This window comes from Triplophysa dalaica, chromosome 7 (assembly GCF_015846415.1).
Source record: "Triplophysa dalaica isolate WHDGS20190420 chromosome 7, ASM1584641v1, whole genome shotgun sequence".
Lineage (NCBI taxonomy): Eukaryota > Metazoa > Chordata > Actinopteri > Cypriniformes > Nemacheilidae > Triplophysa > Triplophysa dalaica.
In genome coordinates, this window is record NC_079548.1 from 7,664,133 (window position 1) to 7,691,035 (window position 26,903).

The 26,903-nt window shown below is 40.1% G+C and overlaps 2 protein-coding genes across 2 annotated transcripts; both read right to left on the bottom strand.

The window, feature by feature from the left end:
* Positions 1-542: 542 nt before the first annotated feature.
* LOC130426793 (uncharacterized) lies at positions 543-4,508 on the bottom strand. The gene is made up of 6 exons (XM_056753738.1): positions 4,370-4,508; positions 3,952-4,071; positions 1,844-1,960; positions 1,449-1,756; positions 947-1,312; positions 543-739 (listed from the first exon to the last, which is right to left on the bottom strand). Exons 3-6 carry the CDS (start codon positions 1,928-1,930, stop codon positions 724-726), a joined length of 777 nt encoding a protein of 258 aa, XP_056609716.1. The 5' UTR covers positions 1,931-1,960; positions 3,952-4,071; positions 4,370-4,508; the 3' UTR covers positions 543-723.
* A 2,949-nt stretch (positions 4,509-7,457) lies between these two features.
* col1a1a (collagen, type I, alpha 1a) lies at positions 7,458-22,829 on the bottom strand. Its single transcript, XM_056752645.1, has 51 exons — positions 22,605-22,829; positions 21,055-21,246; positions 20,676-20,698; positions 20,514-20,549; positions 19,752-19,844; positions 19,291-19,362; positions 18,888-18,932; positions 18,650-18,703; positions 18,313-18,366; positions 18,151-18,204; positions 18,014-18,067; positions 17,877-17,930; positions 17,750-17,794; positions 17,573-17,626; positions 17,106-17,150; positions 16,928-16,981; positions 16,256-16,354; positions 16,088-16,132; positions 15,833-15,931; positions 15,656-15,709; positions 15,366-15,473; positions 15,153-15,206; positions 14,961-15,059; positions 14,797-14,850; positions 14,533-14,631; positions 14,312-14,365; positions 14,172-14,225; positions 13,938-13,991; positions 13,785-13,838; positions 13,630-13,674; positions 13,413-13,511; positions 13,201-13,308; positions 12,423-12,530; positions 12,266-12,319; positions 12,109-12,162; positions 11,914-12,021; positions 11,648-11,701; positions 11,472-11,525; positions 11,153-11,314; positions 10,462-10,569; positions 10,270-10,377; positions 10,105-10,158; positions 9,874-9,981; positions 9,714-9,767; positions 9,527-9,634; positions 9,353-9,406; positions 9,134-9,241; positions 8,761-9,040; positions 8,479-8,669; positions 8,152-8,394; positions 7,458-8,015 (listed from the first exon to the last, which is right to left on the bottom strand). Exons 1-51 carry the CDS (start codon positions 22,684-22,686, stop codon positions 7,869-7,871), a joined length of 4,347 nt encoding a protein of 1,448 aa, XP_056608623.1. The 5' UTR covers positions 22,687-22,829; the 3' UTR covers positions 7,458-7,868.
* Positions 22,830-26,903: the final 4,074 nt, after the last annotated feature.

The window sequence follows — 26,903 nt, forward strand, 5'->3', positions numbered from 1 at the left end:
GGGAACCGGTGTGGAATCTCTCAACCCAAAGAGTCATTGTTAGTGTCAGTCAGTGATTGTGAAAACCATAGAAGAGACTGTATGTACAGTGAGCCCTTAATATGAAGTAAAAACAAAATGGAAAAACTTTTCTATTGGTATTTTGAATTGACATGCTGTTTGAAAGAACTTTGAATAAAGGGATACAGGAGACGTCTTGTGGTTGCACACAACTATTATAAAATATGATAAGATAATCTGTGACAATCTTGTTTGTTGGCTGAGAAGGTTTTTTTGTGAGCTTAAGGCTTTAAGACAGTAAAAATACCTCAATTTTACAGATATAATTTTAATACAATTTATAAATTAAAAACGTTGTAGTCTAAATGTTACCTGTATAACTCACAAATGAGAATACGCAATTATGGCAAACCTTTTACTGATATAACTATAGAAATAAGTTTTCTATATCTAGTATCAATAAACATTCAAATATCTCCAAATATTTGTGTAATTATAATTAAACAAGAATCTGTGATTTGGTAATTATATAGGACCTTTATTTAACTATCACATCTACTGTTTTGTTACCACCGTTTATAATAAACTGAATGGGGGTCAGAGAGTAGATCTCTTTTCTGAACTGGTTTGGATATAAACCGCATCACTACTGATGATGGAAAAATTGATCAGATGATTATGATAACTGGTAAACTGGTTCTAGAACAGATTCAGTCTGCAAGCTCACTTCAAGTCACATCTGAAAAGAGATCAAGAGTTAAATGAGAAAAGGTATTTTTCTTTGAAGGAGCACTTTATAGTGATGTAATGAAGGATGAAGTGCTCTAATGAACTCCTCAGAATATTTTTTTGGGGTCTGTCAATTTTGATTGACTTTTATGGCTTATTGATTCTGCATTAACATGTACTGACTGTTTGTACGTCTACAGGAAAAAAACTCTCTCACCTGTCCCAGTTCCAGTTGTTTCTCAAGCGAAAGTATCGTATCTTGTCAGACACTTTTTGAAAGTCCTGCAGGATGTTTCTGAACATATTCTCCAATGCACGTCTGACCTGATTGTACAGTTGCGCTTTCGCACGTCCTGGGTGCTCCCTCAGCCAGCGGCCAGCGGCCATCGGGTCCACATACACCACATGATTCACCATTTGAGTGGCGATTGACTGCACCCGCTGACGGATATTCTGGATGCCGTACCTCTCATAAAAGATGACAGATGTATCAGCCCTGAGGTATGCCACAAGTTGAGCTCGGAGATGCCTTACATACTCTCCGAACACATCTGCATTGTAATCCACATAGAACTCATTCCATCTACAGAGACAACAAGATTTGACAATTTGGTAATTGATGTCAAATTATTGTTGTGACCTCGCTGCACTCACCCCACATGCACAGACACACACACACACACACACACACACACACACACACACACGCACACACTTACCTGAAGTGGGCCACCATTGTCCTAATTGCATTTTGATGAGTTCGGCTGAGGGGGATTACAAGGTCCTGCATCAGGTTCTCAAGCTGCTCATCATAGCCTCCCTCTTCTCCCAGCAGGCTCTGCAGAACACTGCGATGGAACCCAAGGACTCCATTGTTGAAGACATGCTGGCCCCGGGCCGCTCGCTTTTCAGAAGAAGACAACGTGCGTTGAGAACCAATAGCGTTAAGTGCGTCTTGGTAGCTTCTTCTGAGCTGCTGAAGCTCCACAGAATTGGAGTCAACAACACATATCTGATTTTCACTCCACTGTCCTATCAGGAAACACAATCATTATTTGTTCCTCCCTCTTGGTGTACTGTATGTGTATGAGATTTGTGTAAAGGTGTTTCTTACCCTTATGGTAGAGTTGATGCTGGAGACAACACCCAAAACTGCTGCAATAGTCAGTATGAGCTTTGCAGTAGAAAGCATTATGATCATTATGTTCAGGTTGTTTTCTGGTAAGCTTATCTATGTAAAAAAAAGCATACTATTTCACTAAATGGACCCAGAAATGTGTTTTAATATGCAGAGAGAAAAGAAATAAATCAAAATTGTTCACCTGAAATATGGAGCCATATTAGAGGGGGTGAAGAATGATATGAGAAATATGCCAGCATTATAATTCTATTTATGCAGAGATTGGTATATCAATTAGTAAAATCTGTTAACATTAGCAATCCTTGATGCATTTAATGCCAATAGTGACCGTTAAAAAAATAAGGAAAAAGCACTTTTCATGGTATTTTCATAAATTTTGTACGCCTGTAACTCAACAAATCTAAAAGATACCTTTAAGTCCCTTTAGAATCTTGTGCTTGCTTGACTACACTTTCTTTTGGGAACTATAGAGGGAATGCATTGACATCACTTTCCACATAAACATGCCGGTACACTCCCCCTAGAGTGGCAATACACTCAGCAAAATGGATGCTTAGTGCTTTCAATAGGAGAGAGAAATAAACCAGGACTAAAACACAGAATTATTTGCTGGAATTAAAAGCAGTTGGACTTGATGGTGAACCTTACCACTGTTAAAAATAACACAATTTTGATTTTGAATTGAACTTTTCCTTGAAGTATTCCATTAGTTTCAGCAAATTGGAGCAATTGATTAGCTTTTTTTATGTCTTCGGCAGTCTTTAAAAAGAAATCTCAGATTTTGAGCTCAATCTTTTGTACCATCAATCGCACAACAACGTTGTCCCATTCTAAATAGAATACAGACAGTGGTAAACACTGCTGTATTCAGTCTTTGAACAAATAATGTTGAGACTAGAATTTTTTTTTTCTATCAAAACAACTCGATTGAACAAAACCATTTCAGTGTCTTTTTGGCACTGACTTACTGTAAAAATGATTGAGTTGAGGCTCTGAATTCTATCAACATGATTCTAAATTTATTTTGCGTTTCAGGGGAAATTTTGATAAAGGTATGTTGCTAATTATGGCCTGAGCACCGATGATGTGAGAAATTGCTCAATTCACATTTTTGAGAGCCTAAACATTCTCAAAAACTCATAAAAGTTTGCATACTTGTGAGAGGTGCTGACAATTAACATCGAATACGGTTTCCAGAATGAAGCTGCGAAATGGTTTGACTGAATCTGAATTCAGATAATGGTATGATTGACTCATTTCAGCCAAGATTCAATATATTACTTTGTATGAAAATAATTTCAGAAAAATATATTGAATATCACATTGTGTTCAAATTGATGATACCTGATGATAACTGGGATGGAGTATAATCCAGTGCCACATTATTGCAGTAGAACCAATCCTCTCTTCACTGTGAAATACTTTACTCCTCTGAAGTTTTATTTTACACATGATATTTGAATCCCAAACGGAATAGTCCACAGTCAATAAGCAGCTTAGACCAGTGTAAGATGGCTGGCTTCTCACAGCAAAAATAAAAAAATCATCTGACGGATCGCCGAGAACCACCAGCTCTTTCAGACTGGAAAGCAGCTACTTCCATCTTAAGCAGTTTAAGACCAGACAACCAGTTAAAGCCTGAGCAAATTGCTGAGCCAAAGTGATCATAGACCTTGATAAATATCACCCAATACTGACTGTAAAACTAGCTGTACCCTCCTCTAAAACCCTCAGCATCGACCTGACCCTCGATCAATACAATCTATCTGCCAAGAGAATGATGCATCCGTGGGATTGAGAGAAATGTATACGATTTTACCAAAATACGATCACTGATTACAGTTGAATTTATTCAATAGTTTGTGATGATAAATTTAGCAGTTATGAACAGCAAAACCTATGCAGTCTAACACAGAGAGAGACTTTAGACTTTATATACACTGACAAAAATAAAATCCCCAAAGTACACAATGTATCCTCTCTACATAATGGACCACAGTGAAAACTATTTTTAACTTTATTCCTTGACATACATGTTTCTATATACTGTTTGTCAAATAATCAAAGACTAACAGACCCACCTTGTTAGTCGTCCTCCGAGCCCCGAGAGCACAGTAGCCAAGTCCAGTGTTTTTCCTGGATCAACATGAGGTGGTGCCACCCTGATCTTGTACATTCACGCATGTGTAGGCCTACTGTCCCTTTAAACAGATTTCCAAACACCACAAACAACATATACAAGTTCAAAAAGTTTGACGAAAATGACAACTATTAAGTTATATATAACATAAAATGTATCCAACCAACAGAAAGGTTGCTTAACATCAAATATGGGCTTTTTATCGTTTCACCTAACTTGTAAACCCACAATTGCAGATTAACTGGAAAAAATTCACCAGTTTTACTAAATGAGCTTCAATGAGCCAATTGAAATGATAGTTTCATAAATTAACATTTCGTTATAACATTCAAATACGGATGAACAGCACTTCTTTATACCACTGTTGTGTGCAGCAAAGTACAGCATCTGTTAAATTGAACTATTTTTTCAATTTCTCTCTGCTTTAAGTCTCCCAAACCAGAAACTGCAGAGGGTTCTGAACGTGAAACGCAAAAGTCACGCATGCATAGAGGCTACAGAGGCCATACAGCAACAGCTCCTATAGGCTCCTGAACTGAGACTGTTTAGCGCCTCACTGATGCTGATAACGAAACAGCGCCCCGTAGTGGCGTAATGCCTCAACTGCAGTTAAAATCACAGTCTGCTGAATGAAACAGAGAAATTTGACTGAGGGAGACACTGGAGACGGATTTAGGCCACGCACACACAGGGGGTAAATTGATCCAACCTATTGACTTTCTATTGCGGGAAGCTGCTTCCTTGTCATGTCTGACTTTTAACAAAAAAACAGAACAATTCCTAAAAGCTGCTATGTGACAGGATGTAGACCTACAGCAAACAAGCCAAGAAACACAAAACAACATTTTTATAAGATACTGAACAGTAAAAGCCAGCCTTTGAGGGGACTAAAGTGGATATACAGGCACTAAGACGTGAAGCGTCAGCAGGAAGAATAGACCACTACTGGTTAGTTTCTCTATATCTCCTCCAGGTTCACATAGGGTGATGAAATAAATGATTGACATTGTTAAAAATAATGTTTTTTTTCTGTGGCCAATTACGTTTCCCCCTTTTAGTTTTTTTGGGAGGGTTGACATCTTATATACATTTTCTGGGTTTTTTAGCTTGTTTACTGAACACCTTGTCACATAGCAGTTTTTAGACATTATTCAGTTTTTGTTATAAATCAGAAATGACTCTTAGCCCAATACAAAGTCAATGGAGAGGTTTCAATTGTTTCCCCCCGGTGGGCATGGTTTTTAGATTATGACAATATGTGGTGCTCTTTCTCTATAGTGAGGGTATACACTGATGTCACATTTTCACTGGAAGATATATGGCTAAATATTCTGGAAAAGTGCATTTTATGCACAGTGAACACAAAATAGCTTTAGTCCAAACGTGTTCACTTATAAATGGATTATCATATTTAATTGAAATTTTACTTTCGAAGATTATGAAAGTATATCACCCATCGTCTCAAAGGAAGCAAGAGGTAAAGCCACCCAGCGGCCATATTGGTGTACACCCGACCACGGGTAACTGTCATGGGTAACTGAAGTATCAAAAAAGGTTTGTTTTTAAGAACATATGTCAATAAAATAATTGTTAGCGCGTATTTTTTTTATTTAAAATATTTATAAAAAAATTCACAAGAATAAAACATTGTAATTATCAAGATGTGTTAAACAATTACCGTTCTAGACATGCATTTGCATGATTTGGCCACAAGGTAACACTATACCGCAAATACTGAGAAAGGATAAAATAAGTAATAATACAATAAGATTAGGGTTTTTATATTTTATGTTTCAAATTTACCCTTCGGGAAATGCATTCTGATAGTTGAGGATGTACTGTTCCCCCTGTGCTCAGTGACTTTGCCCGAGGTTTCGTGTAAATCTTTTTGCTCTATTGTTGTCAATTGACACTACAACACTAAATAGGAACTGCTGGCTTTCCAGGCTAAAGATTAAAACTCTCTATTACCTCAAGGCCAGTACACTATTTTCCTGTCTCAGAAAATTGGACTGTTAGAAGCGCCGCTAAGCAGTTAAGCAGCTCGGATATTCAAGCCCCCCACAACGGAAGACTCCGCATACCATTACGATACAATGGCCCTGTTGTGTCCTGCAGCAGTACCACCTTCACCACCGACCACCTTCATCATTCCACTTCGCATTTCAGCAGAGGAGTGTTCCCCATTCCACACTTAACCTAGCTTTTCAAATAGCTTTAACTTGATATTTTAGTACTTTAGTACTTGATCTTACAAGATCAAGTTAAAGATGAGCAGATTTACTATTTTGCAGCATCAAGGAAGAACTATTGCAAGGACGGGTTGAGGCTGATCATTCTCACAGGACTTATTTCTTTGTGGAATATTGTGTGCGTTGATATTTTTCGACAGAAGAACCTCCATATTGTATCAGGTTAGTGCTTATCATCACAACGTCTATTTACTAATGAAAGCCACTTTTCTCCATGGATGTCCTTTAGGCAAGAAATTGTTCTTGCAATTAATTTTGCTTAGTAAGATGACCAGCAAGTACTGGAGACAAACGTTTCAGAGATTTTCTTTAATTTTCCTTTGAGTCAAAACAACTGTTACAGGTGCAAGCTGTGCTTCATTCAAGTCTATTGGGCAGTCAGGGACGAGTCAAGATCACTTCTGACAAACATAAGATCGACCACTTAACATGCTTTATTTCAGCATTCAAAATAATTAAAAACATCTCAAATTATTATACATATACAAAATAGGTACAGATCCTTTTGCTTTAATCCCCCTATGGTGTGTCTGCTCCTCTCATCATATTAGGACTTTTCTACTTGATTGCCTTTTAGTTTTAACTCGGGTTAAAAAAACAAATTCCTATGGCAGAATTCTGGGAAGGAGGTGGGAATGGAGCTGGAAGCAACTGGACAACATTGGGGGAATATTTTGTAAAGAAACCAAAAAACAACAACCAAAAAGTGTCAAAAAGGTGTTTTTGGAAAATAAAAACAGACTCCACCTGCTTATTCTACACTTGAAAAGACTGCATGTATCACAGCTACAGTACTGCTTAAAAAGCCCTGCTGTTTGGCTCTTAGAGTACACTTAAGAAAGAAGGCATCTGTCACAACTGGGCAGTAAGACGCTAGGCTTTTATTAGCACCAAAGGCCCTGTGAGCAAAGCGACTAAAAATAAAATACTTTTAGAAAAACTCTAGGATCTTGCTAACAGGACCTCATGAGGAAAATAGCACCTTTAACAGCGGTCACTTGCTCTTTTATCCGTTCTTCTCATAGGTAAAATCCTGACCTGGTGTTGGTCAACACTGGGAATGGTTTCGTTTTTGAGGTAGCCATAAGACATCAAAACAAAGTCGAACCCATGTTTCTACTAGCTGTGACTTTTGAAAAGCATCTTGCATTTAGCACCCGGTGGTCCTAATGGGCATAACACAAAGACGCTTAAATGTCATTTTACATATTTATTTAACACCTGAACATTGTACAAAGCATTTGGTTTTGCTCTTTCATTGTCCTTCCGCAGTGGTTGAAAAAAGTCACTTGTGTCAGTGATGTTTCTTTTAAAGTCCAGGGGGATTTTACACTTTACCGGTATATATTATTTTCTTGTTGCCAGTGAAACAAATGAGTCTTCTAAAGTATCCTCAGTGTGGCTGGTGACAGTATAGTGGTCCAAAGAAAAAAAGCCTGACAACTCACAACCACTGTCTTCTGAAGCGCAGGTCTAAGCAAGTGTACCATCTGGACAGCCAATTTGAATTCTAGGGTTGGAATTTTTAATGCATAGAAAAGATTTCAGAGAGACGATTGCTAGAAAAAGCACACGCACACAAACAATCTCAAGTTCAGATTTCTTTTTACAAGAAGCAGACTGGGCCAACTTCAATGCCAAATTCCTGATTAGGTGCGCCAACGTCCATAGGAGCGATGTCAATAATAGGCAGACGGGATGTTTTTGTTGTTTTGTAGTCGATGACTGTCTTGCCCCATGCACCGGTGTGCGACTGCAAAAAAAGAACAGAAGGATGACATTAGTAACTTTACAAAACAACAAAAACTTTACAAAATAATTTGTTATTCTTACATACATGAGCCACATAATATTCAAAATTAAATACACAAAAACTAAAGCCTCCGTACCGTGCAACCATCTTCAGTGACGGTGTATGTGAAGCGGCTATTGCCCTCTGCTCTGATCTCGATCTCGTTGGAGCCCTGCAGCAGAAGAGCCTTCTTCAGGTTGCCAGAGGCCTGGTCCATGTATGCAATACTGTTCTTGCAGTGGTATGTGATGTTCTGGGAGGCGTCGGAGGACATGAGACGCAAGAAGGTGAGCTGAATGTTGACATCCTCAGGCTTGGAGTCCTCATTGCCATACTCGAACTGCAGGGGTCGAGAGAAGCACAGAAAATGAGCAAAACTACTAAATAAACACATGAAGAGAAATTCATATCATTGCATCATCACCTGGAAGCCATCAGTCATGGCCTCTCCGAACCAGACATGCTTCTTCTCCTTGATGTTCTTGCTTGTGTACCAGCTCTTCTTGGGAATGTTTGACTGAGTTGGGTAGACGCAGGTCTCACCAGTTTCCATGTTGCAGTAGACCTTGATGGCGTCTTGGTTGCATCCCTGGTCAGGATCAATCCAGTACTCGCCTATGCAGAAGAAATGAAGGAACGAGATAACAATTTGTAAAGTTGTGCAGTATGAAGCAGGGCAAGCAGATAGCTGTAGATAGGCACACACCGCTCTTCCAGTCTGGGTGGCACATCTTCAGGTCACGGCAAGTACGTGCAGGGTTCTTCTTGGTGCCATCTGGGCTAATGATGCTCTCAATCTGTTGGCTCAGGGACTTGAGGGTGGTGTCAATCTCAAGGTCACGATCACGCATCACGTTGGCATCATCAGCACGGAAGTGACGGAAGGGATCGGGGGCCTTCTCTTGTGGCTGGGCAATGAAGCCGATATCAAATCCACCACCAGAGGGTCCAGGAGGTCCAGGTGGTCCGGGAGATCCAGGGCTACCCTAAACCGGAAGATAAACCAAAGATACAGTGGTTAAAGTACACATTTTGCTTACTGGCTGCATAATCATGTAGATAAGGAATGTGTCACCCACAGCTGGTCCAATTTCACCATTGCGACCACGGGGTCCAGGAGGTCCAATGGGTCCAGGAAGTCCAGACATACCATCCTTACCAGCTGAACCTGCAGATCCAGCAGGGCCCTGTTGATAGAATACACAGCAAACTCCGGTTACTATTTGTGTGCCTCAAAGCCTAATGAAATTATAGAAACAAAAGAAGAAGTAGGTTTTATATTTCTTGATAATACTTACTCTAGGTCCAGCGGGTCCAGAAGTTCCAGCAGGTCCAGGCTCTCCTGAAGGTCCCTACAGAATATTACAATAAAAATGGTAAAATTCACAAATACTTAGACCATCCAACAGATATTATATCAGAGCTATATCGTAAATCGGTTTCTTTTCCATGAGTCATATAGAATGGCTTACAGGAGGTCCTGAGGGTCCCTGCATTCCGGTGAATCCTCTATGTCCCTTCATGCCTCTCTCACCAGCCTCACCAGCTTCACCCTTGTCTCCACGGGCTCCAGCGGGTCCCTGCATAACAAGATTACAATTCAATCTACGATATGGTCTATTATCAACACACAGAGTCAAGATTTAAATGTGGACTTACAGAGGGACCACGAGGACCAGCAGGGCCAGCAGCACCGGCAGGACCAGAGGGACCCTAGCGAGGATAAATTGATTATTTGAATTAAATGTACATTCAATGAATCTTTGTTAAACCTTCGACAATTACAGTTCATTTCTTTTTTTGAAGATGGGAAACTTACAGACTCTCCACGATCACCAGTCTTTCCAGAAGGCCCAATGGGTCCTGGAGCGCCAGGGGGTCCGGGGGCACCTGAAGCACCAGCAGATCCAGTCTCACCACGGTCACCCTGTGATAACATGAAAAATGCTAATGTTTAGAGACTTGGAAAATCAAAGGGTCTGGGTGCGTTATATGCACACACATCTGTATACACTAATAGAATTTCAGAAGTATGAAAAGTTAAGATTACCTTGGGGCCAGAAGCACCATCACGTCCAGCAGAACCCTCATTACCTGGAGTACCCTAATATATGACAAATAATTGTTTGTTAAACGTCAGCAAAGCAGAAGAACCTACAAACTTGTTAGCAGACTTAAGGGATGTTACTTAAATGTAACAAGTGTATATTCTTACCTCACGACCAGGCTCGCCAGGAGGTCCACCCAATCCAGGGGGTCCCATAGGACCAGGAGGTCCACGTTCTCCAGAGGGGCCACCAGGTCCCTGTTTGCCAGGTTCTCCCTAGATGGCATCACAAAGAAAGCTTTAGAACACATATGCCCTTGGAGCTAGATCAGTGAGGTTTTTGTCTGACAAAGTACTCACAGATTGGCCAGAGAGACCAGGGAAACCACGCTCGCCTCTTTGTCCGGGAAGACCAACAATACCACGCTGCCCAGCAATACCAGCAGGTCCAGGGATACCAGAAGAACCCTGCAAAAAAAGAGAAAGAAATTAGTGACTTAATTTTGATCTGAAAGGGGTTTTACCAAGCAAAGACTTTCATTTAATCTAAACAATAATTTAAAGGACACGAAGTTTGTCATAAAACCAAATAGTGAGCTTTACATATCATTAGCCTCTATAAGAAAGTCACACAAACCATTATTTAAAAAAGCCATTTGAAGCATGCATAAAGTTAGCCAAAAATTCTAATACTGGGCTATTTGAAATGTGGGAAAGGATTTTGTGGTCAAACCCTCCAGGATAAAGCTTTTGAATCCAATTCAAATATATACATTATGTGTGCTTAGAATACAGCAAACTGTTTCAGTCAACAAAATGTATCTGCTGTGGCCCGGCCCCAGACCAAGTATCACTTCACTTCAGAATCTGGAAAACTTGGCCAAAATCTAAACAGTTGACCTGAACAAGCCATACCTAGTCTAATTGTATTTAGGCTGTCATGGCAACCAAACTGGTTCAACTGTCTATTCAAATATGAGAATATGCGAATTCAGAAAAATATACTCTGGCCTTGAGTAGACGTTTTTAAAGATCACCATGATAGACTTACAGGGGCACCCTCAGATCCAGGATTTCCCTTCTCCCCAGGAGCTCCAGGTGGTCCAGCAACACCAACTTCACCAGTGCGACCAGAAGGTCCAGTCTCACCACGGTTACCTTTCTGGCCCTCCTTTCCAGGGGGTCCGGAAGGTCCTGGGGGTCCAGCATTACCCTAAAACCAAAAATCCGAAACTTTTAATTATGGAAGAGGTTTCTTACATTCAAGCACAGTATTTGAAAATGTGTGAAAAGTCTAGAACATGCTGGATCTGTATTGTGTGTTTGTGTGCAAATTAGAGTGTAGATGCAACTGCGGAAGAGGTTCTTACAGAGGGGCCAGGAGGTCCAACTCTGCCAGCAGCACCAGGGAAACCAGTAGCACCCTTAAAAGAAATTATTACATTAGTTCCAAATGCTTCAAATGGCACAAGGTATTACTTTGAACTCTGTTTAGTAATATATTGAGGGACATTCAAAAATATAAAATGATGGTGGTTGTACTCACAGGGGGACCAGCTGCACCACGACCACCTTTTGGTCCAGAAGCTCCAACAGGACCCTGTTTGACACAAATTAGGATTTTGAGTTTAAGAAGTGTCATATCAACCTAAGTAAAGAACACTGATGGATTCATTATGCATTATAAAGAAAAATGCTCATGCTTGAACAGAGAATACACTGTATGATCTATTTTTGGACAAGCATCAGGTAAATATCTAAGAAAATATAATTGTTGTCCCTGGACTAAGGTGGTATAGAAAATAATCACACCTGAGGTCCAGGGGTACCAGTTGCTCCTGCAGGTCCTGGAGGACCAGCATCACCCTTACCACCATTGTCACCAGCCTCTCCCTTAGCACCAGGCAGACCATCAGCACCCTGTTCGAGACAAATGAGACAAACTATTAACTGGCCTAGGATCTTTAAAACATGTTAAAAAGTTCTACTGGGATTTTGTTTACTCACAGGAGGTCCTGCAAATCCAGCAGGTCCAGGGGAACCAGACTCACCACGCTCACCCTAGATTATAGAAAAGACAAGGATATCAGGATATTTTAGAAACACACTACAGATCATCATTTCATCAAATTCTCTTGAACTCTTCTTAGAAGATTGCACTCACAGGTGCTCCACGGGCACCAGTAGGTCCAACAAGTCCAGCAGCACCAGTCTCTCCCTGGATAAAGATACAAATTACAGAAAAAGTGAGGGGTCTCTTCAACTTTAAGAATTCCTCATGAATGTTGACGTCAGAGTATGGAGTCCGGTTTAACAATCACCTTGTCACCAGGAGATCCGGCAGGTCCTGGAGGTCCAATTGGTCCAGTCATACCACGGGCGCCATCTTTACCAGAGGCACCATCAGCACCCTTGCCACCTTGGTCACCCTAGGGTAAAAGTTTGCTATCAGTTAATTTGGGATTAAAGTCCATACCATCTGCCTGCCACAAGCCTAATTGCAGAAGTCTGGTCAAGTAAGGTGAAGCTGTTCAGGTGTGCTATCGTCTAGGCCAGGGGTATTCAATTAAAATTCCAAGGGAATTTAAAATATAAATATTTAATCAATTAAGCCCAGTTAATAATTTCCCAATAAGAATGTTGTTCATTCACATTTTATAACGAACAACATTCTAATTGGGATTTTTTTTAAACTAGAAGAAGTTCTGGTATGAATAGCATGGAAAGGCTAATTTTGTATGTACATTTGTTTCCTGTTCCATCAATATCAAAAATAACAAATCTGGTTGAAAGGTGGGAGACATACAGCAAAACAGTAAACTGACTGACAAATATTTTAATATTGCTGCATTTTGTTTACTGTTGTGTGTCCAGTTACCGGCTCTGCGTGTCTGCACTACTGTTAAAATAAGCACGTGTCTGCGGCTCTTCATGCAGCTCATCTTTGGCGGGAGAGAAGCAGCATGCAGAGCGGAAAGAGTTCAAATTTAGCGTGTTTTGCGATAAAAAGACATAGTGATGAAAGATAAACTACATGAATCTTCCTGAGAGCGCATGTCTGTTTTTTGGTACCTTAAGTGTGCTGTCATTTGTACTTACTCTGTCACCCTTAAGACCTGGCAGACCAGCAGAACCCCGTTCACCAGGCATGCCTTGAAGTCCTGGAGGACCCTGAGCACCAGAGGTACCTGGAGCACCAGCATCACCCTAAGAAAGTCCAGAAAGATCCTTCATATGTAATCTCTGATTATAACATTTTAGCTTTACGAACACAAGTTTCAAGATTGGTTGACAGAAAAGGTAAAACTCACCTTGGCACCATCGTTACCAGCTGAACCAGGAGAACCACGGGCACCAGCAGGACCAGCAGGGCCGGGGGCACCACGCTCACCAGTGAATCCTCTATCACCCTGTGTTAAAAAAGGAGAGAGATCTCATCGGTTTTTGATCATTATACTAATACAAAGTGTGAAGAAGATTTGGATTGAGGATGTGTAATCATTGCGTGATTATGCCGCAGATACTCACTCTGGATCCAGCGGGTCCAGGAGCTCCAGCCTCTCCAGGGACACCCTTTTATAGGCAGAGAAGGCAAATAAGCATTGTGTCACATCTATTAATACACAATGAGGATGTTCACATTGTTTTGGATTTCTGTATCAGCATAACGGCGGGTAACTTACCTGCTCACCAGATTTGCCAGGCTCACCAGTTGATCCTTGAGGTCCTGGCAGACCCTGTCATTTTAAGACAAAAAGGAGTTGAAGATTCTGTTCCCATTATCCACAATAGATACGATTGTGTTTTAGTAGATGGAAAGAGTGAAACACACTTACCTGGAATCCAGGAGAACCAGCGGGTCCCTGCTCACCTCTCTCACCAGAAGGCCCCTGTTCAGTAAATGGTAAAAAACGTTATGCAAAAGTAAATATCAGAGTGGTTTATTTATGATTAAACCACTGTAATGAGATGCTTTAAATGATGCATTAGCAAAGTGCTGTTTATAATCAAGCTCAAATGACTAGAAACCATGGTGGATCGTGCAATATTGTTATAAAAGTGCTACTCACAGCAGGTCCAGAAGCACCAGGGGCACCAACATCACCATCCTTACCAGGAGCACCCTATCATCAAGCACAAAACAAAATAGAATAAGGTCTGGACCAAAACAAGCTTAACCAAATGAATGAAAGTGCTGTGAAATACGTACAGTTGCACCAAGAGGTCCCATCACACCCCTCTCTCCAGGTTTGCCTCCCTCACCCTGCACAGGAGAAAAAAAAAACCAGGTCAGGTTGTCTACATTTAGGCCGACTACTGTTTTGATAACACATATATTCTAGTTAATTCTAACTTAATCTGCCTATTTCCTTGACTGTGTTCAGGAATTGATTAAAAAGTAAAATTTGAAAAGATAAACAGAGCGCTTACAGCAGCACCCTTGGGTCCAGGGAATCCCATGACACCAGGCTGTCCTCTAGCTCCAACAGGGCCGGGTGGTCCAGGGCGGCCATCTTGACCAGAAGCACCCTGTCAGTGATTAAACAAAAAGGCAGTAAGCTCTGTGAACCCCATCCACAATGCCGGATTTGTATTGTGCAAAGTATGTCGGTCATTAATGAGTTATGGAAATTCTTTTTTTGCCAGTGTGGAGAACCGTGTGGGGAGTGTTGTGAAGAGAACAGAAAAACTCACAGCAGGTCCCATCTTGCCATCAGGTCCAGGGCTGCCAGGGCTACCAGTCATACCCTATAATTGTCAAGAAGGGGATATGGGTTAAGTCGTGCTCAGTGACACCAGTCACAACACTAACAGACAATAAATGAAACCGGCACTCCTTTTGATGCCAACTTTCTTACCTTGGATCCTGGCATGCCAGGTTCACCGTTGCGGCCAGACTCACCAGTGGCACCCTTAGGTCCGACTGCTCCAGGACCTCCACGTTCACCAGGACCACCCTATAACACAGACCGAAGAGAGTGGCACAATTTACCAATGAAATATGAAATGAAGTTTACCACATGGATTTTCCGTATCTTTTGACAACTTACTCTTGGACCAGCAGATCCATCAGCACCAGGGAAACCACGAGCACCAGGGGCACCCTGCACAAAAAGACGAAATGGTTGCAGTTACTGCCTCTGACTAACGTGTATTGTAATTTAGAACTTTGAACAATATGTATACAGAGATTAAATTGTACATGAAGCACTCCAAACACAATGTTATATGAATATCTGAAGAGATTTGATGTGGGTACATACACGCTCTCCAGCGGCTCCACGGGTACCTGCAGCACCGATCTCACCACGGGGTCCTCTCTTTCCCTCTTCACCAGGGGGTCCAGGGGCTCCCTGAGCTCCAGCAGCACCCTGCGAAAGCACGCAAACAAAGAGGAGATGGTTAGAAACAGAACAACTATAATGAAAATGCATTTGTCATAAATGCAACTGGAAATATTGGTGCTTTTGGATAGGGTTAAATTGGACATAATGTCAGCGCAATGTTTTTGTTATTCATGATAATATTCAGCTAAATTAAGGTATATACTTACAGCCTCTCCCTTGACACCAGACTCTCCTTTGGCACCAGGAGCACCAGCCTCACCCTGAAAAACAAAACAAATCGGTGAACAAATGCAGACTAAAAGCCTAGAAGGGCTCAGATTTGTAAATATATAAAAAAGTGCAAATAAAAAAAAAAGATAATTTCAGAAGAAGTTGCCACTTACAGTGTTGCCCTTAGGGCCAGGGGCACCACCAGCTCCAGCAGCACCAGGAGGACCACGAGGTCCGGGGAAACCAGGGGCACCAGCAATACCAGGAGCGCCCTGCAGGTGGCAGCAAAGAGATACAAAGTTTAGGGGTTAACTTCCAAACACCACTGTTCTAGTATAACCAGAAATAATATTGCAACCTCAAACAAAAATATTCTGAGACATGACATTAGTTGATGAATTTCTGATATCGATCAAAATGATACTTACAGGTGCACCCTTAAGACCAGGGGAACCATCAGCTCCATTGTTACCCTATAGTTAAAGGACGACATGAAAGAACAGATCAGGTCAGGACAGAACGACAAAACTTCTCTAAATGACCAGAAATCATTTTCATCACGTTTCAATGGTTGGAAAATACAAAGATTCACTCACAGCGGGTCCAGCAGCACCAGCAGGTCCAGGGTTACCAGGCTCACCACGGGCTCCCTGGGGTCCCTCACCACCACGGCTTCCCTGAGGACCAACCTCTCCCTAGAAAAAGCAAAGAAGAATGAGGTTTGAGTTAATTCACCTAACTGCCCTCAACTAAACATATAGTGAGCATCTCAACCCTTAATGTAAATAAGAGTAGAATGTACGGGGTGCACAAATCAATACATTTGAGAAGACATGATCTGTATTTCTGTGATACTTCTGACAAGTCTTAGTTTGAATTTCATGTTTATGGAATGTATATTTTGCTTTATTTTATTGTGAAGGATGAATCTGTAGTCCTCTGAATTTCGAATATGGATAATAAAATCCCATAATAAATATATTAAAATAAATTAAATAATTAATTAATAATTAACAAAATAATTAATAGAAAATAACATTATAAATAAATTCAAAATGATGGTAGGTTGTCAGATTTGCCTTCTGTCAATGCTGACCTACGTAATCCAGATGATTGACACATCAGTAGTGATAAAAGCTTTAATCTTAATAGATCAAACCATCTGTATATCATGACTCAGTTACAGTTCCATCTCGTGGTATTCTTGCTGTTTGTGTGAAGGTCAAATCTGTGCGATTCTGATGAAACAATTGAAATGATTTTTTTACCTTAGCTCCGGGGCCACCAGGGAATCCTGGGGAACCAGCAGGGCCAGTTGGGCCCTAAAAAAGACGAACAAACAAAAACACGTTGATCCTTAAGTTCTTGTACTGATTGTGAAAGTTCAACAACCAGATTATAAACAGTCTAGTGTGCATTTGTGGAAGTTTGTCCTTGGCCACTTACAGGGGGACCAGCAGCTCCAGCGGCACCATCATTTCCACGGGCACCCTGAAACAAATGAAGAGAGAGATTATTTGAAGCCATAATAGAAACCAGGAGCTCACTTATAATCTAAATATAATGTAAATAACCTGTGCATTTATAAATACTGAGAGTGGACATTTGATATCAGTGCATTTAAAGCTAAATAAAAACATCCAAGTCTTTCATCTCAGATTTGATCAAGCACACTGGATAGACTAAACATATTCTCTGTATAAATATTTTTCTACATATGTCTGTTGTTACAATGTCTGCATTTAGGTGGATATGGCTTCAGCGTACACAATAATTATATATTTGTTGTATTATTTGTTGTTGTTTTGTTTTTGTGATGTCTTTTTCCTTGTAAAGCTGTTTTGAATCAGTGCAACATTGTAAAAGAGGCACAATGTCACTGAACTGAATATGCACATATAGGAGTCACTTACAGCAGCACCAGAAGGTCCAGCACGGCCTCTCTCGCCAGGCAGACCACGAGGACCCTGGATAACAGAGTTTGATTAGGAAAGTAAGAAAGGTTCAAACAAGGAAGTTAAAGCTCAGATAAGACACATCTGTGCGATGTTTAAATATGTGATTTATAGGTGGGAATAATCGTTACTTACCATAGCACCAGGGGTACCGTTCTCACCAGGGGAACCAGCCTCACCCTAACAGACAAAGTGACATGTTAAGTGGTGTGCTGAATGTTAAAATGTAAATGTGTACACCGGCTCAAGATGTTCATTTTACCTTTGGTCCAGCAGGGCCACCATCTCCCTTAGCTCCATCTAGACCACTGAATCCCTGAGGTAGAGAGAAAGTCATGAAGATATTAATTTATGTGGATAGATGTCCAGAGTAGCCAGTCTGAAATAAACATTTCTTACTCTGTGTCCCTTGATGCCTGGAAGTCCAGGGGTTCCGGGGAATCCACGAGCACCCTAAGCAAAAAATATTATGTTGAATAATATATTCGACTTACTACGTTATCCTGAAAAGCACACACTAGTACTCTAAACCTCACCTGTGCGCCAGGGGTTCCACGCTCACCGGCACGACCAGGTTTGCCAGATTCACCCTACAAAGAGAGGAAGGAGTTAGACTGAATCATAAGGCCTCTATCATACTGAGGTATGGAAACACAACTTTTTTTAAATGTACAGTTTACAATGCTTGGGTTACTCACATCTTCTCCATTCTTTCCAGGTGGGCCAGCAGAACCACGGGGACCCATTGGACCCTAAAAGTTGGAAAGTTAAGTTAGAAAAAGCCTCTCTCTGTTTTTGTATGGGTATAAATATATGTCTCAAATTGTGGGGGCTTAATTGATGCAGTAAGAGACCTTAGTTATATCAGTTGGATATCATGTATCCAACCTTGGGTAAATCAATGTTGCTGAGTTCATGATTCAAGATTCTGTTGACCTCATTTGACCTACATGAGTCAAACTGCAGCTATGCCACATAATGCGTATTCTAGGGTTACATGGAGTCTTAAAGTGTGTATTTGGTTTGCATACTTACAGGAGAACCAGCCTCACCAGGCTCACCAGGGGGACCTGAAAAACCTTGTGGTCCCTGTAGAGATTGACATAAAAACACAATGTTATATACTTGATAGTTGCAATATTAGAATTGCAGGAAAATCTTGAAAAACTTGGAAATAGAAATATGTGCTCTGCAACTGTGTTTTTTCTTATAAAATAAAAACATGTCATTTGTTGATTATTTAAATTCAATATGTTAAACAGTTGTTACTCACAGATGCTCCGGGAGGTCCAGGGGGTCCACGGGAGCCAATGGGTCCCTAAAAAAAAAAAGTATAGGCAGATAGTCAGTCTACCTGGAAACTGATATTGTTTTTATGAGTAATATGATACAGGTCTTTGTATGGCAAGTAGGAATTAGTTATCCTAAGTAACATCTGATAAATCTGATTATCTTTAGATGAACAGTGAAGATTATGTTTAGATGAACAGTGGCATAGCAGGTGTTTGTAGGGTGACAGCTAATGACAATGTTTTTCATAAAGAGTTACAAATGAAAACAAAAGGACAAGGAGGGCAAACCAAGAGTATCTTGGTATCACAACAGGTTTGCATGTAAGCCTATTTTTCTGCATACAGTGTGCATGTAAACATGTGTGTTCATGTATGTGTACTAACCATGGGGCCTTGGACAGCCATTCCTCCTCCGGATTTCTCATCAAAGCCACCAGACATCTGAGGGGAAAAGTTCTGTGGAGGAAGCAGAAGAAAAAAACATCTCACTTATTTGGACAGGGACTTCAGGTTCCTTAGTTTGTGAACCTTATGAACTTCAACAGTTTCAAAGAGATATCAGTTTATCTCAGCACAGTGAACTAAGATGGAATATATCTCAGCTTTATCTCAAGCAATGCAACCACTGCAAAGGCCCCAGGGCGCTGTCCACTATAATGGTGCTGAAAGGTGATCTGAAAGGTACTTTAATTTCAAAATCTGGCCTGAATCTCTCTTTAGTCCATTGAGTTGGGAACAAAAACTCCAGAAGTTAAGCACTTGGCCTAAAGAGGCATGTAAGTCCTTTCTTTATGTTGTCTGTTACAAAGTTTTAGTGTTTTCTCTTTTTAAGGTGAGATACATACTCCACCAAGGCCGGGTGGTCCAGGAGGGCCTGGGGGCCCAGGAAGGCCAGGCTGTCCAGGGATTCCATCATTGCCAGGAGGACCAGGAAGTCCCTGTTTTTAAGAGAAAAAATATGATTTGAGTGAATAACGCTCATACTCTGTGTAACATACAGGTTCGTATACCGCGTACAATTCAAATCAATGCATCAAAATGATGAGTCAGTTTTACTAGGTACAGATGTAACTGGTGCACAATGAAGGATTGATATTTCATTCTGTAATTTCAATACAGACTACATTATACCCCTGTCCCTCTACACGAGTGTGCAAAGTACCACCAACAACATATAACAAAATAAGGTAAACTAGCAGCTCATGCTTATAGATAGCATCTTTTGATGGCCATAAATAACTACTTTGAGATGCTACATGCTGTTATTAGACATATAAGTCCTTGTGTCACAAAATGAGATAAAAGTTCAGCAAATACCCAATCCAAAATCTGCATAACCAACAAAACGACTTCACGCCTCAAAATCTCATGAGGTTTGAAATCAGGCTATCTTTGTTGTGTTCACACACATTTGGAGATCAGGTGCGCTTTGTGATGTAAATGTCTATAAATAAGCATATAAGCTGTAAGGTGTAACTGCTCGCAGGTGCAGAACTAAATACTCATTCTTTTGTCCCCAGGAGCATGAGGATATTTACCAAGAAAATCAAAACACAGATAGATGAATAATCGTGCAAATAAATGAAAAGAAAGAAATATAAACCTACCCTGTCACCCTTGTCACCGGGAGCACCTTTAGGTCCCTAAAAAGAGTAATGATAAAAAAGTTTTACTACTTAAAAGTGTATTCTGACTATTTATATTAGGCCTATTATTTAATATATTCTCTCTGGAAATTTAGGCTTGTTATTAATAAAAGTGAGATATACCTCAACACTGGGCTCCTGGAACTCTATTAAAGTGAAGAAAAAAGAAAAATTAAAACCATATAAAATACTAATGAATGATAATCTTCTTTTATGGAGAAAACATATAAACAGTATCAGCTATGAGACCGTTTGAGTGCTGTTTATATATTTAGGCCTTGGATTAGGCCTACTTGGCTACAGGATCATGGTGTTGAAATGAATTGTAAAATAATCCAGTGATTGGCCGACAACGTCCGAAAGGGCAGAAAATGATGTGGATCCATGATTTTCCCAGGAAACCACACACTTATAAAGTGGGGAATGTGGATCTCGAAAGAAATCCCTCTGTTTACATCAACAACAACAACCAAACCGGTGCGTGAAAATCAAGGCGTCGTACCGTCGTCTGGGCAGACGGGGCAGCACTCGCCCTGGGGAATCACTGGGTTGGGGCAGTCGGTCGTGTCCTCGCAGATCACCTCGTCGCACATAACGGTGCCGCTGTCGCACACGCAGATTTGACAATCCTCTGGTTTCCAGACATCCCTGTCACTGTAGGTCTTACCGTCAAATATGCAGCTGCCAGCTGGGCCTTAGAAAAAGAACAAGATCGTAAGCAGGAAAGTACGAATTACATACATGTAAAGTTTGATGTTCGTGTACACTGAAATAGTAACTATAAAATTCACGTTTTCGGTAATTTGTGAATTGAACATAATTTCACTTTAGTCTTGCAATGCATGCATCTAGAATTTGGTAGTAGTCTGTTTACAGTTGCAAACATTCTTGTTAAATAACACTTTATTTTGGGTGGCCTGGGGACAATTGTGGGTGTCAACACAGACCCTGACCTGCATTCTTTATATTGAAAATGGTTTGGACTGAAAGTGAACTTTAGGTGGCGTTATGCTTGTATGCTCAAAATCCAATATTCTAGGAAAATTTCCACGTCCGCTGAAGCTGACTTTCCATCATAATGTAATCGAAAACTGTCGGTTTGGCAATGACTAACTGTTTCCTTAACTGGAAAGTCTGCAGAGTCCGCATGTGTTTCCAATCATCATAACAGAGAAAAAAAAAGAAACGGATGGGGGAACGTTTTGGGGCAATTGTCTAAATATGATGCAATTGCGTATGTATCCTCTGGGTGGCGCTGCAACACAGCCTGAAAACATAAGCACTTAAACTGGGAAAATTATAGGTTATGAAAAAATGCGTTTTAAATGTCAAATGACTCTAAATGTAACTTTTCAATAACTTTAACTTCGTTGATATAATTTTTAAGTAGATCACGTTGTTTTAATGCAACGACTTCACTAGCCAGTTTGTGAGATGCTCCAAATACCAGTCCAAGAATGAGATCATCCTTTTGCAGGAGGGAAAACTTTTTCCATACATGTCTCTTTTATTCGGATAATTTTGTTCAGTTCAAAAGTAAGAAGAATAAGCAAGATCTAAGCTAAACATGTTTTTCTTTTTTCAGCTGGTCATTATATTTATTATTATTATATTTTAGCGAACGCATATTTTAACCAATGCATCTTTCTGCACTTTTTGTTGTTAATAATTGCATTCAAAATATTTTGTGCGGTAGTCATCTCTTCCCCATCTGCTTTTCTCTTCTGTCCTCTGAAAGCTGAAACCTAGCTTGAGGACAACATATTGAGCATGGAGGAGAGCCTGAAAACCTGTGCCAACTTGTCTCCAAAGGCTCGCATGCAGATCTTGAAAAGGCCCACTGGGTCTAAATCATGTCCAAGTGTTCTTCTCCAATTCCAGAAGAAAATGACAATCTATGCTTAAGGCACATCACAGACTACACGAATTAAAGTGGCGTTTAGTAATTGTTTTATTCTCTGCCTCCCCCATCTCAGCATCACAAAACTACCGCCTCACCCCTTTTGTGGCATCAACCTCCAGCAAAAGTTTGAAGAAAAGTTTTATACTTACGATCGTCCTCGCCTTGTCCTCTTGCCAAAAGCACTGTTGCACTGAGCAACAGCGCCAACCGAATATCCACAAAGCTGAACATGTCTAAATATTAGACATGTAGACTCTTTGAGGCGAGGGAATCTCTTTTTTTTCTCTTTAGACTCCAATCATACACGGGTAGGGTCCGGTCTTCTGTGATTCCAATTCAGACCCCAACAGAAACTCCCTACTGCCTAAACGAACTCTAGGTCCCTGCTTTTATACCTCAAACTTTCTGGGAGGCGCCGGGCGCACCAGATAACTCAAGCATGTTCACGTTTAATAGAAGCGTCCCTCCTTCACCGGACGGAGGGGCTGTCTTCGAAACTTTTTCACCCCGACATCTAAAGAAACCCGATCTCTTTATAAAAAGGTGAAGGTTTTATTTCTAAACTTCTTTTGGATAAGTTGCACGTTGTGTGCCAAAGTGGCCACCTGTATGGTGGGCATTGCTCCGGACCTTTAATTTCAATTCTTCTTTAACGAAGAATTTCTTAACGATTATCATGGAGACACCGATGACAGCGTTTAATGTATTTGAGTGTTTATTGTTTATTTCGGACATTCTGCAAAATTGAGAAACGTATTTCTACTTTCCGTAAAACAATGTTATTTTCTCTAAATGTTTGAATTCATTTGTTAAGCAATGAGATTCAAATAATTTGGCCATGATAAAAATCTGCAACAGAATTATAATTAAAACCGAATGTGGACTTAAATTGTTTAAATTTCAATGTGTTGCAGTATAGTAGCCTACTAGATATAGAAATGGTTAGCTTTATACATTTTTTAGAATTTATATGATTTAAGGTTATTATGAATAAAATATAGAAAGTAAGCAGTTTGTGCTTTGAAGTAGCCAACTAGTTGCATTTTTATTGAAATAATTTGTTTAAGGGCGACTGAAAAATGATGTGCTTTGTACACGTTTGAAATATTTAACTTATATTGGGATGCATTTTTGGGCTGGGCAGACACTCTTCGTAAATAAAACGGAAACAGAAACCAGCATAAATCACACATTGGCATGTTATCAAGACGATAGCACATACAAAATGCTTTTACGTGTCCATATACTAAAAACTCATCCACACAGTAGCGACAGCTCAGCGTGCATTAGTTTTGATATCGCAGAAAGTGATTTGGCTCGTCAGCGGCTCCATCTCTCTTCCGCAGACACGTCGCACCTCTAAAACGGTCCAATCAAATCTTAGCTTCCCCCCTCTCTCCTCATCTTTAAACCAGCTTCTCATCCAAGAGCTGGGACTGCCTCATCCCTCTCAGAGTAGATGAAAGTCTTGAGCCTGGAGAGAGAAAGAGAAAACGCCACCTCATCGCTTTCAGGTGCATATAGGGTCAGTCGACTAGCGAGGAACGTGGTTGCTGTACAGTAGACACACCAGTATCATTATAGAAATAGATTGCATGTGCATGTGCATTTGTAATAATTACTTATTCAAATTCATTTTTATACGTAAATTGCATTCAGAGTTGATTTTGGCAAGTGTACCATAAATTAATTAAGAGCACGTGTATGAATATATGAGTAACTTCTCTAAGTTTACAGGCCTACAATATTACATTAAAGAGTTACAGGGGTTTATCTACATCATATGTAGCAAACACGTTGAATATAAGCATCTTACAAAAGCATGATCAATTAATAAGCAAACTATTTTGTCGGTTTTTTTAATTAAAAGGGTCAATGTACCAGACTAGAATGATTATCAAAATGTATCTGCAGAAAACGGATAAAAAAGAACATTATTTGTGTTATTTTGCAATGCTTTAAAGTTAGGAAGGCCTTCTGTTTCAAATGCAAATCCACGAGAAGCAAGTTTTTTGGTGCCTATTTGTTCCCCTCTCTGGCAATTTTAACAAAAATAGTAAGCAAACATTTCTTGAAATTAAAGGCACAGAAGGGAAACAAGAATGCTGCCAAGAGCTTCCAAAGATTCTTCTTCTGAACAAAATGGCAAATACACTTTCAACAAACCATAAATATCCAACGTCATAAAAACAGACGTATAATTTGCGGTCATATACACCCTTAAGTTATAGACAATTTCTAACGATTTTTTTGAAAAAAAAAGTATATGTCCTGGTTTGCTTTTACAATAATGCACAATGCATTGGTCAAATGGCTCATACATGAATCCTATGCATATGCAAATGCGAATATATCTGCTTGTTAGTCACTGTTTAGTTTAAGATAAAAAACGCTCTATTTCTACTTTGTTTAAAATCGTATTTGTTAGTTGTGCCGTAGTCGTTTGTTTTCAAAAACAAAGAAAAATGTCTTCGCAAGGGAGAGTCATCTGTCTTTAGTACTATAAATGGAGATACATGCAGCAGTGGCCAAAGCAGACTTGAAAATTTATGAAAATGGATGCGACCGCAAAAAAAGCAGAGTATTAGTGTTTAGCCTGGGAGAGCAAAGCCTTCTGGGAGCTCACACATTGTCCAAAGCCAGCGTGAGCTGCGGCAGAGAAACAGCCAAACACAACACAGCACAGACAGCTTTTTAAGCTGTGACCTGGAAAAAGCAACAGGATAGAGGGAAAAGAAGAACTATTCAGAGGGCCGAACAATTGCTCTTAAATGAGATTCTTATACGAGGAGCTGCTGTGTCCTCCACATCACTGTACAGAAACAGTTGAATTGTGAGAATTCAAAAGTCATTTTCCGCTGATAAAAGATTATAAAATTACATCTCCAAAGAGTTGAACCCTAAAAACCCTGTAAAACCTATTATATTTGGATTTTCTTTTGTCAAAAACACAAACACATCATTACTGATAAAAAATCAAGGTTCATTCTGCAATAGCCTCAGAAAAAAGGGACACGTTGGCGCGGAACGCTTTCCGACCATCTTGTCATTACGGCAACCAGCTCAGTCTTGCACGCTCGGAGACTCTGTGCTTAGATAGGTGGGTGTCTGTCCTGAGCAAACAGGTGTTGTGACCCACCCCACACTTTCATGGTGCAGAAGGCCTGTTCTCCAAAAATACCAGCCTCATTCTACTGCTGCGTCCACAGCTGTTGTTCTTCAGGAAAGTGCTTATCCGCTTTATGGTTTGCAGTCATGCACACACATGTACACACAGACACACAACATGATGAAGTTAATGTGAACCTGAAAGAATGTGTTAAAAGATTGGCATTGTTTACAGTAAAACACTGACAGAATAAAACAAGCTCACTCATTTTTTATTACTCAAAAGTATAGTTTTACTTAGCAGTTTGGATCTTTTTCATACTACATACTACAATGTGGATTAAACTGTTTGTTGTAAATAACTACAAGCGCAAATCTAAATCCATCCATCTATATGCTTCCAAAAAAACAGATTATAGAACACCAACAATGTAAAACTTTTATGAGCAATCTTGGAAAAAGTACATTTAACCGCTATGTGTTTGTCAGCTTGCCTCAAGTCAATTTGTACGTTATGATATGCTTCTTAATATAGAGGCCTTTCACATAACATAACATTGGGGTCACGCTTTCTTCATTTGAGAATTGTGGGCGTAATCGAGTCCATGCACTTTCTTGACATTGTAACAAACAAACTATACTATTTTGCTTTTAAATGTGGTTAAATACAAGAATGCATTTGCTGTAATTGGCATGTCAACTGTGTCCACAAGGCAACATTAATGCAAAAAATTATATTTTGCCTGTGTATGAAAGCACGGAACAATTATGTTTAGATTGATATTTGTCTACATCTTTCTTACAAGGCAGGTAGCAAACTAAAATGCTGGATTGCATCTAAGGGATTTTCCAAGGAATTTATTGAATTTGGTTTGTTCTAAATACAATGGAATAAGCTTTCTAGCACAGGAACGCTGGTCCAACTTGGACTGAAAAAGGAATTTTACCAAAAAAAATACAGAATGTGATTTTTCATTAATTCCCTGTGTGCAAATATGAAATAGTACCTTCTCGAGCAAAAAATAGTGCCTTTTCGCACATCTAGGGAACGTCTCTAATGAGCATAAACTGACAGAAAACGTAAAATCCTCATGTCACTTTTATGCCACGCCTCTCTTCATCCCTTGATTTCTTTGGTGTTTGTGGTAAACGTGCCGAACGTTCACTGAGTTTACAAAGCTGCAGTAGCGGAAAGGCACAGCATTGAAATAGCAACTGGCATTTTAAGAACCTCCTAGTCTGCCTCTGGTCTTTGTAATCTATAGTTCTGTGGTCAGAGGCAAGTAGAGGTCAGCTAGTGATTATGGGTGGAGTTCCACTGGAAGGAGAAATGAGGTTAG